The sequence below is a fragment of the Biomphalaria glabrata genome, chromosome 9 (assembly GCF_947242115.1).
Source record: "Biomphalaria glabrata chromosome 9, xgBioGlab47.1, whole genome shotgun sequence".
Classification (NCBI taxonomy): Eukaryota; Metazoa; Mollusca; class Gastropoda; family Planorbidae; genus Biomphalaria; species Biomphalaria glabrata.
In genome coordinates, this window is record NC_074719.1 from 34121187 (window position 1) to 34132829 (window position 11643).

At 35.4% G+C, this 11643-nt stretch overlaps 1 protein-coding gene across 3 annotated transcripts; it reads left to right on the plus strand.

The window, feature by feature from the left end:
- The first annotated feature begins 1727 nt into the window (after nucleotides 1-1727).
- LOC106076935 (uncharacterized) lies at nucleotides 1728-11536 on the plus strand. 3 transcript variants are annotated; one of them, XM_056040987.1, is made up of 5 exons: nucleotides 1728-2163; nucleotides 3101-3166; nucleotides 4850-5023; nucleotides 5583-5672; nucleotides 10545-11536. In XM_056040987.1, the coding sequence occupies exons 2-5, from the start codon at nucleotides 3127-3129 to the stop codon at nucleotides 11234-11236; spliced, it is 996 nt and encodes a 331-aa protein (XP_055896962.1). In that variant the 5' UTR covers nucleotides 1728-2163; nucleotides 3101-3126; the 3' UTR covers nucleotides 11237-11536. The 3 variants fall into 3 exon arrangements, 2 of the variants coding, with proteins under 2 accessions (XP_055896962.1, XP_055896963.1); XM_056040988.1 differs by having other exon boundaries at nucleotides 1730-2163; nucleotides 4850-5007; nucleotides 5579-5672; XR_008779759.1 differs by lacking the exon at nucleotides 10545-11536 and having other exon boundaries at nucleotides 1736-2163; nucleotides 5579-10277.
- The last annotated feature ends 107 nt before the right edge of the window (nucleotides 11537-11643 follow it).

The window sequence follows — 11643 nt, forward strand, 5'->3', positions numbered from 1 at the left end:
CCCGTTTAATATGAATAGGAAATGTAAAAGTATATGTCAGTGGAACTATAAGGGTGTGCGGTTTACATTCCGTATCACTTTCTCTCTCCAGTAATATAAATAAAAATAAAAGTCTCAAATGGATTCAATGAAATCAAACTAAAAGAGAATATTTGTTTAATTCCTATTGATTCTAAATAATATTTACTTTACTCCATATGTATCGATATTTTTTTCACTATTGTCAGTATCTTCGTATTTTTTTTTCGATTTATGGACTGTGACATGTAAGTTGACGTTATTTGACCTTTGTTACGGATAACGTATAACTACATTGAGTTCTATTCAGTATCGTGTTCCCCTCTAGGCTGACAAGTACAACCAGAGACAATGATAGTATCTAATATACAGATTTGATGGTGGCCTATTCAACGACTCAAAACCAAATCCAAAACCAAATCAGCAACAAAAAAGGACCTGTTATTAGCTGATCACTGGTCCACAATGACGTTCTGAACAAGAAATGCAGAGCATGGTCTGTACATTTTCAAGAGCATGTTCGGCATCACTGTAAAACCCCAAAAGTCTTACAATAGCAAGCTCCAGACTTCAGACAAAGCCTACTCTGATCTAGACACCAAGATAAACATGTGTGTGGTGTCTAATATTGTACATTGCTTGCTTTAAGATGAAAGGTTGCATAAAAAAGAAAGGGGGAGGGGGGTCATGCAATCAATTTTAGGCCTAGAGAAAAAAAAATTATAACATTTTCTTACTGAAACTGTAGACACTAAACATTATTTGTACACCTACTCCCAGACGTAATCGTAACTTAATTTTGACTAATTAGGAAAAAAAATGCTGGTCTTGGAAAAATTGCTATTGCATGATGGTTTTGGTTTCTAAACGCACCTTCTTTGCTTACAACATACACTTAACAGACTCACAGACTTTGAGATATTTGACCAAAATAGCAACATTAAAAAAAACAATACCTGCACTTATAATAAGTGATTACAGGATAACTGGATAACTAAATGTCTGTAGGAATTGAGAGTCAATTCTTTAAATAGTGATAAAATGTATACGAAACTTTTGAAAACCAATACTAAAAGTTGTTAATATTATTTTCAAATGTAAAGATAAATATATGGTACCTATATATAAGAAGAAAACTTAAAGTCTTTTATACTCGTATTTCAAGTCGCTCGGTGATAGCCATCTTGTGAGAGGATCAAATGTGTTCGATTATTTATTATTCGATTATTTCAAATTCACAATGTAAATCACATTTAAATCATGCAACTCTTCATTTTGATATTTCCGTTCTAACAAAAATGTTTCTTTGTAGAAGACGATGAAACGAAAAAAAAATCTCTTAATTATCCCATACAATTTAATCAATCGTGAAAACCTCGGACACGAGATGTTAAGTATTTTATAAATACATTATTTTTAATTTGTACAGCCATCTCACTAGTTCTTACAAGAAATGCGAGAGTAAAACTTTAAATTTCGCCCTATAAGGTTTGTTACATATACGATGTTACTAAAAATAATATTTTTTCACTTTTAAAGTTTAAATCTTTTAAAATGAAATTTTATAAGATACATAAGTACTTACAAGTTGTTTTTTATGTATTAATTAAATAAATTATCCGTTCGGAAAAGAAAAACTTAGCCGTTGCATCAGAGTTTTTAATCTAAAATATCATGATGTCCGATTTTTATTTTATTTTCTAGTTTCGGAGATCTAAACGGGACGTACGGACGGACAGACGACACAATACAAACAGCGACTATTCATCTAACAATGATTTAAATAAGTACAAAAGCAAACACCAGAGTCATCGTTGCAGGACGGCACAAGTGTTCTTTACATTTATTACACCACGGGTCATAAGTGCATGATAACGTTAAAGACAGCACGGCCTAAGCTAAGACATTTGGAAAATATTAGTTATAAAGTGTTTCAATTTTAGTTTGTCTGTGCTTGTGACAACAAAATTATTTTATATGCTTTGTCTCTGTAAAGCAGTGTGTAGAACAATTTAATTTGTGGCTACTATTTTAAATAACAAAAATAAGGCCTTATAAAGACGTGCTGGACATTGGGCTGCAATTAACTTCTTTAGAGAAGAAATTAAAGTGTGTATACAGAATGTTTTAATCGACTTTGATTTGGTAAGTGGAAAATGTAACATTTATATCTAATAATGAAGTGAATATATATTATGTATATCAATGTAAAGCGTATTTTTGTATTATATTTCTCGTAATAAGTAGGATGATTTTATAGTTTGAGCGTATCGAGCATTGTATTGAATATAAGGACGGTTATACAATGTTATAGGGGCGCGGTGGATGGGTGGTTAAACGCTTGGTGTTCTAAGCTGGGGTCCTGGGTTCCAATCTTGGTGAAGACTGGGATTTTCGATTTCGGGATTCGTAGGGCGCCCCTGAGTCCACCTAACTCTAACGCGTGTCTAACTTAGGTTTTCTTTGAAGTTATTTATGACATAAAGATTTTGTTCCATGTTATAAGAGGGTATCATGTTTTTAAAGCAGCAAACAGCATATGAAACATAGACAAAAATCAAGTTTGAAATTATAACATTTTGTTATTTGGACCACAAACTTCCTAAAACTAACTATAAACTGTAAAAAAAATGTATACATTAATAAGTGTAGGTCAAGAAAAAAAGTAAAATGTGGATTGAAGAAAAAGAAGTATCCACTTTTACTGAAGTCAAACAATATCTATCTGAGAATATTAATATTTCAACGTTTACACAACTGAATGAAAATCTCCAATAATTATTATTATTATTATATTTATCTGATTAATTAGTAATTACTGTGACATAAATAATTACAAACATTTGAAAAAGAAAAAAAAAAACTTGCTCTCTAGAGGGCAGAAGACTTTCCATCAAACTCTCTTGCCATGTTGATGTGAAAAGTTTAACACGAGCCTCAAATATTTGTTACATCTCCTTTATTAATTAGTAACTATATAGTCTGGGCTATAACATACTAAAAGAACTCGTTCAAATCGTTAAAACTCAGCTACACATTAAACAAGATGTTCAACTTTTTTTTTTATTTCCAACATATTTAGTACAAATTGATCAATATGATACATCTATGAAAACAACGGAAGAGATGTCGACGCTTGCGCAAAAAGGTTTGGATTATTAAGTATACATATAATTATAAATAATAATATAATTAAATTAATCTAAGTTATTATTATGTGTTTATAGTTTAAATATTATTTTTAGAACAATAGTTATGTGGAAATATAAAATTAAATTGAATATTATTATTTTTTCAATTCATATTTCTTTTTACTTGATTCAAGATTCTAAATATCTGCAATTGACAGAGTAGGTTAAAGATATGAATTTTAATTTGCCAATCTAATTATTTAAAATTTAATGACACTGTCAAGCGCCGCTGGGAAAGGCCCCCATTGTCATGCGACTCTGGGAGTTGTGTGTAATTAAAATAAATTATCATTAAAATAATTTAGTTTTGGTGACGTTAGGTGTAGGGTTTTTTAACGCCACCATAGACCAGCGTACGAAACAGATCGGAAACAACCCACAGGTAACATACGATTGATAAAAGAATCCATTTTGTTAACAAGATAAAATTGTAATGTCATGAAAAGTAAAAGGGGGAGGAATTACAAAGGTGAGGGGTATAATCATACTTTCTAAAGTGACATATTTATAAGTGAAGATAAATGAGATGATTAACAAATTGACTGCTGATTGTATAAATGTGTAAATGCCCTATTGTTTGTAGGACTGAGCTCTTAGATTCCTGGGTTCGGTCGTTGTCTCAAAAGCTTATCCCTCTGCCTTGATGCTGTTGACTGTTTTAGTCTGCTAGCATGAGCATCAGCTTGGAAGGTGCCAGCTCCAGCTGAAATACTGTAGTTGAATTAGTAATAGCCTGGCCGCTGTTACAAGTGGGAGTGACACAGCGGGGGTGGGGCAAAATCAACCATGAGTAGGCAGGCTGCGGTTGCTGAGAGTTGACTCCAGGTGTAGAACTTAGTACTCAGAGTTCGTTGATCCCAAAGTTCCTTTTTCCAGCCAAGGAGCTAAGGGTGGGCTCAACAGGAACGTGAGTTCTGGAAGTCGTTGTGTTGAGCTAGGAGGGCTAACGGGACTTCAGATATGAATAGCTGGATAAAATCAAGGATTCGGACCCTGCAGCAGGTAGAAATTCCACGTAAAGAGAAGTGTGGGGATTTTGCGACAGGCAGGAATTCCACTTAACAGGAAACGTCGATGTCTCCAGTTGCAATCAGGCACAAGGTCCAAGTGAATAGAATAAGAATAATGGAGCACAATGAATGGATTCTGTGAATGAACGCCCCTCAACGTTCTAAATAAAGTGGAGCGACAGCTCGCGATTGAAGAGGTTTGAGACTTATATGCGCTTGGCCGGAAAAAGGAATTGGGCAGGACAGCATGTGATAGATGACATGATGGGTCAAGATAAATAATGTGACATCCGGTCAAGATAAAAGCTTCCCACTTATTTGCAATGAGGTATTAAGAACGCCTGGCCAGAGGTGACGTGCGCTCAGGGTCTAAACAAGAAAAGGATGGGCAGTGGGGATGCCTGGCAAGATGAAAGGAGTTCAGATCGTCCCGCTCAAGTGATAAGGTCAACAATGTTGATAGACATGACACTAGAATAGAATTCTAGATGGTCAATCTAGTGAGTCGCACAGGTGGGGCTTGGGGTTAAAATTGAACTTAGAAAGGAAAAATAATAGGATAAAATTAATAAATACTTATCAATGATGAGCTAAATTTGAGTGACACTGAAAGCTTTTGGTCTGTGACAGAAACACAAGAACAAATCAATGGACTAGTTTTGGCATTTCGAGAGGAGATTATGGCCGAACTTCAGATGGCCAGTGACTTTATGTCACAACTACAAGCACGAGTTGAGACTTTGTCGAAAAGCTTCAAGAAAAAACAAGAAGAAGACAGAGAACAGGAGGTTTTTCTAGACACAGGTATATTAGCAAATAATCGGTCGTAGTAAAAGAAAAAATTTAAAAGTGGCAGGGGAGATCAAAATGAACGTGTAGGATGTTCTGAGCATTAATATAATGACACAGATAAACAAGTATTAAAAGAAGATTTCATAATAGCCTACTGATGTTTTAAAAATGTGTCTACAAAAACTATTGTAAATTATATGTTTTGCTAATTGCAAACGATAATTTTATATTTATTTAACGATTTCTATCAAGTTTCTTTCAAATCGAAATAAATGTATTGTATTAAAAACTTTAAAAAAATTAAAGTTGCTGATACATAAACATTAAAATATTATTTCAGTTGTAAGTCTTTATTTATTAAGCAACAAGTTTTCTTAATTTCATTCGTGGTTAATTAAATGTCTTATTCTATATGTTTAGTTCAAAAAACACTAGACATTTTATCTCAATTGCCTCTCACCTATACTTCGCTAGGCTTAATTATCTGGCAGCTAGTATTGATAACAAAATGTATATGATATATTAATGTTTTTAAAAATGAATGATGAAGAAAAAATATATGTCCAGCTAGATGTCAGAACCAAGATGAAACAACTGTTTGAAAAACATGAAGAGTTGAGCAGTAAGCTTGAAAACCTGCTCGGACAAAAAGATTCTCTAGGTAAACAAGATTAGATAAAATTAGTAAACTAAACATTATGTAATAAAACCAATCAGATCGACTCTTCTGTCTTACACAACAGAATCCAACTCCCTCTGAAAAGCTAATTTCAGCAGAATGATGTGTATCAAATATCTGGACTTAACTAGGTAAATGACTCACTCATACGATTGAAGATTGTTTGCAAATATTGACTGTACTGTTAATGTTTGCAAACAATCTTCAAGAGTGACAAAACTATCGTATATCCGAGTGATTAATAACAAATACATTTATCATAAATAGCACCAGAGTACCTTCGTTTTTTTATCGTTTTGTTTCCTTTGTCTGCAATTTTCAATACTGAAAAATTCTATTTAGCACAAATCAAGATTTAATTCAGTTTTCCACACAAAAAAGTAGCTTTTCGAAAACCAAAGTGACCTATATTTTAAAAAATATGGCAAATAATTTATAAAAAAAAAAAATGTGTGTCCCCTGTTCAGGTGCTAATATCTAGCCTAGACTGCCAATAAATGGTCGTTATCTTTGGTATGTAGGGTCTCAAATAGTTAACACAGTATTTTATTTCATCGAGTCAAACGACAACGTCTATTAGTAAACAAGTCGCTGATACTTAGAGTGCCCACATCTTAACAAGTCAACATATACATGTATACAATGAAGTTCTGCGGTTGTTGACAACTTGAAATACAAATACTAAGAGCATCTATAATGTGGGCAAGGAGAATACCCTCTTACTAGTTACGTCTCACTAATACAAATGTCACTGTGCCATCAAATCACAAGCTCAACATGCGCCTAGCTCAATATGAGATGGCTGATTGGTCATGTTGTATGCCCTCTAGACTGTCGTCTCAGTGGTTCCGGGTTGGATCCCTACTCACTGTCCTGGGGTAGGCTCGGTCTTGGATGTAATAATCTTCATTTCTGAAGAAACATCTGAATTTTGTGAAAAGCATATTTAGTCAATTGTCTAGTCATTTTATACTTTGGAAAGGACATCTGGCTAAAATGTGTGACTTCCCCGACAGAAGAAGGGACGAGATAATTATCGCTACCGCCAAGAAATTGTATTAATTAGAACCAGCTTTATTTCAAAACGTCTGCAGTAAAAACATCAATGATAAAACCTGTCTTATTTAATATCTCTCCTCAAATCTATCTCAAAAGCAATGATGATGTTACGTCCTCCACAAAACTCTGAACTGAGATTAAGGGTTACCATCTCGACAAGGACCCAGGACCTAGCACTGGCGGATCCAGAGGGGGGAGCGGTATGGGCGATCGCCACCCCCCCCCCCACTCGGCCGGGGGCGGACGAATTTTAGTATAGAATTCACACAATTTGTATACGAATTTATTACTTATGTTAATAATATATACTAATTATTTATATTTCAACCTATTTTTACATTATTTCGCCCCCCCTTCTAGTATTTTGGCCGATTTGGTAGGGCCGGGTGGGGGCGATGGCATCAATCCGCCCCTCCACCATAAACTTTCGGGTGGGGGGGCGGTCCTACTTTTATGGAGAAATCATAGTATGTGAACAAAATTAGTCAAATATCTATATAATATAAACAGGTGCGATACATGCAATCACCTTCTCCCCATCGGACAAACCAATACTTTTTCTTTTTGTATTATAGTAAGAAATTACAAAATTTAAAAAATCTGACACTAATATAATTTATATATGCTATAAAGTAAATTCTTATATCGAGTCGCCCAACCCCTATTCTTTAATGCCAAATGCAATCGTTAGCAGAAATTATAAAAAAGGAGAGAGGATTATTCGTTTTCATTCTACCACCCCCTCCCCTTTCCAGACAGAGTTTGTGTAATTTCACATGATTTATCATAACTATTTTAAGAAAGACTTTGCTTTGGAAAAGTTATAATTCAAACGAAAGTTTTCAATATAACAGTCACGGTTGAGATGAGTTCAAAAGCCAGATAATCTTTTCCTAGTCGCCTTTTTCCAGCCTTACTCTATCTCATATTTTTCTAGTTAAATAAATTTAAGACTATAACTCACAATTTATGCTTGAATATTATTTATCGAATAATTTTTTTTTTCGGCGGCGATCCTCAAAGCGTTAATCTAAATTTTTGGGGTATCTTATCTTTTCAAAGAACAAATCGGTTTTATTTGCAATGTATTAAGGTACTATAAATTCATATTAAAATATTTTTTCCAAATTTTTCAAAAGGGTCCTTTATAATAGAATGAATAATGAGCTGTAGATGTCAGGAGAATGCGTTTCTGCAGTGAAAAATGCAAGAAAACGCTTTTGGGTGTCGCTGCTTCAACCCGAACCCCACTGAAGGAGCTTACAGCGCTCTCCCAGACCCCCAAGCTTGCAAGAGAAAGGCTTCAACATGACTGGTTTTTTTTTCTTTTTCTTTTTCGCCGAATATTGAGAAACAGTCTTATTTTATTCTCATAATTGAATATATATATATATATGAAGTCTTTTCCTCATCCAGAATTGACACAATTATCTTTCTATCGTTGATTAACAGCTCCACTAACATGGTTGAAGAAATAATTTGATTTCTGTTTGCTTCGCACAGACGGACTGTTGCAAAGAATTTCCATTGAACCAAATTTTGCTACAAAAACAACGAAACAACCTTACTTAAAGAAAGGAAAAGAAAAGAAATGTTTAAAGTTCCAGTTCTGTGTCATTTTACGTCTCGGGAAACAATCTTTTCACTTTGTAACTTCTTGTGTGACTAAAGAGGCCAATCCTTGATACACAGCTGCGATCGCAGAGTTGGGCATATGTAATCACCAGGCGCCGTTGCATTTTCACTCTTCTTTCTGCTTCTGTTGTATATGGCATCTGCAATCCGAGACCATTCCTTTATGCTCTCTCTCCATGTGGATCTATCCAGTGCTACTTTTTCCCACCTGCTAGTTTCGATTTCGAAGAGCTTCATGTCGCGTTTGCATACATCCGTATAACGTAAAAGTGGACGACCAGCGGCTCTCCTGCCTTCTATTAGATCACCATACAGAATGTCTTGTGGAAGTCGACCTACTGACATTCTACGAACGTGGCCAAGACAGCCAAGGCGTCTGCTGCTGATAACAGAGCGGATGTCCTGGCAGTCTGCTCTTCGTAGCACTTCCTCATTGGTTATCTTATCTTGCCACCTTATTTTAAAGATCCGCCTTAGGCATCGGAGGTGAAAGACATTCAGCTTTTTTTCCTGCCATGAGTAGGTTGACCACGTTTCACTTCCGTACAGCAAGGTGCTCAACACAGGTAGACTAGGGCTTTAGTGCTGCTAGTCAGCAATATGTTGTCCCACACTCTTTTCTGCAACCGTGACATGGTGCCCATTGCTTTGGCTATCCTGTTGTTAATGTCTTTATTCAATAGAGCATTCTAGGATATTATGGAGCCAGGATAGCAAAAGTTATCAACAATTTCTTGTGGTTGGCCATTAATATTTATATGCGGTGCAGTATTTGTGTTCTGAACTAGTATCTTAGTCTTCCTTTGACTTATATTTAAGCCGAACTTCTGGCAAACATCGGATTGTTTGTCAACCAGGGACTGAAGCTGAATATCAGAATCAGACACAATAGCTGCATCATCAGCAAACATGAGTTCCTGATAAGTATTTTCCTAACCTTGGTTTTTGCCCGCAGCCTTGATACATTTAAAAGTTTTCAAGAGGATCTTGTATATATTGTTACAAATGACCAGTGACAGGAAGAGGTTAACGTGTGACCCCGACGAGATAACACAGCAGCGGCAGTTCCCTGGAATGTACATGTATAAACAAAGACAGGATGTGACGTGTCCTTACATGTTATTCCAAAAGGTACTAGCAATGTCCAGTGACAGATAGAGGTCAAAAGTTGTGACCCCGGCAAGATGACACTACAGCCAATGTTTTCTGGAATCTACATGTATAAACAAAGACAGGATGTGACGTTTCCTCACGTGTTATTCCAGAGGATACTAGCCATGTTTGTGCAACTTTGGACAAGCGATTAGGGACTCTATATAAGCCAGAGCGTTAATGTGAAAGTCAGTCGTATGGAGTCGTATGGAGTCCTGAGTGAGCCGTTACAGTCGATACAGACGATGTAAGACGTGTGCGGCTCTGTGGAAGAGAAATGTGTACGACTCGATGCAAGTTAACTAGGGTAGAGTTAACTGGAGTGGACTACTGTCGTTAAAGTCTATACAGCGAACTACATTGGACTTGAGCCGTTACAGTCGATACAGTCGATGTAAGACGTGTGCGGCTCTGATTCGGTAGACTTGAGTACGACTTGGTTCAGCTTTGGGAGACCTTGAGCGACACTGGGAAGTGTGTCGTTGGTCTGTTCTGTGGAATACGGCTCGAGGAAAGTTGAGAAGAGATGAATTGCAACGAAGTGAAGAGATGAATTGCAATGAAGTATAGCTAACTGTAAACTGACAGATATTGTACAGTCTTCTACACTACATGTTACAGTAATGTTAGAGTTAATAGTCATTAAAGTTATATGAAGCTGAAAGTTTAGTCGTCAAGTTCTTTGCTGTGTTTTTATTTGTGTGCCAACTAATACATCTAGCCAGAAAAATTCAGAAATACGTAACAATATATATATATATATATATATATATATATATATTTAACATTACCCACGTAGTGGAATTTTTTCACATATATACGTTCCCTTATGAAGGAAGAGGCGTACTAGTGGGGGGGGGGGGGTTGAGGATAACATATATCCACTCTTCCCTGTGTCAGCCAAATCTTTGTATTGGACCGACGCGTCACGTCAGTGTTTGCTTAGCCAAGAAAAGTAGTTATATATCAATTTTCTTTGTAAAACTTCACTATACTCATTATTGACAGGTGAACATGATGAAGGTGGAGAGGATGATCTACGTCAACAATACGGGATCTATCCAGGTCATACACATTTTGTACCTGTTGATAAGTTTTGTTTACAATATCTACCTGATGGGCACCGCGACAAGGGTTTGAATGACATGATGAAAGCTTTAGCAGACCTGACAGTGAGTGTGAGTGTCATTAGGACCAGTCCTCACAGACCAAGGTTTGAGCCAAACACCAAGGTTTCATATTATCTATATAACATGAGAGGAAGTACTAATTTAAGAACCGGAAGTGGGTTAGTACAGCAGGTTACGATGATCACAGACAAATTATGTCCATGCCATGAATGTCAACATTCAGACGAGCCAAAAGACCGTTACTGGAAAGTAGTTATAATCACAGCTGCTAATGTAGTTTTTGATAACACTGAGGCTTTTCACACTAGATGTAAATTTTTCTATGATACAGAAAACAGTCCAGATATAGTGCTTAAAGTACAAGGCAATAGTTTTAATAAAAACATGAACTTTGACTTTTCTAGTTTTTCTTGTTTCACTTGTGATGAAACACTGGGTAACAAACTTGAGGAAAGGTGGCATTTGTATTTACGACTCAAAATGATTGTAAATAAGAAATACATAAAAAATGCTTCCAAAAAAAAAATAAAGTGTAATTCATTCAACAATAAGTGTAATTTTATCAATTAGTTTGGATTAGTCTTGTAATTAAATTAGCAAAGCATGTAAATCTTTGCAATTAAACAAATTATTTTTACCAATTCTTTTTTGTTTAGCAGCATTTTATGCTTTTAGCGTTCTTAATGTTCCAAGATCCTATCTCTAATTCAACTTATACCACCAAATCTGTCAAGTACAAGTTCTTTCCTTTGTTTAATAATGTGGTGAGATAGTTGATACTTTTATCGGTACACATAAGGAGAAAAGGTGCAATTAGGTTTGTGCAAAATGTACGTCTGTCAGTCTGTCACACATAGATCTCAAAAACTATAAGAGAAATACAAATATTATTTCAACATTCGTTGTGGGTTGCAAAGTTTAGGTTCAATGCCTACTTTTAAAAAAAAAAAAAGCAAACCGTTTAGTTAATAAAATTA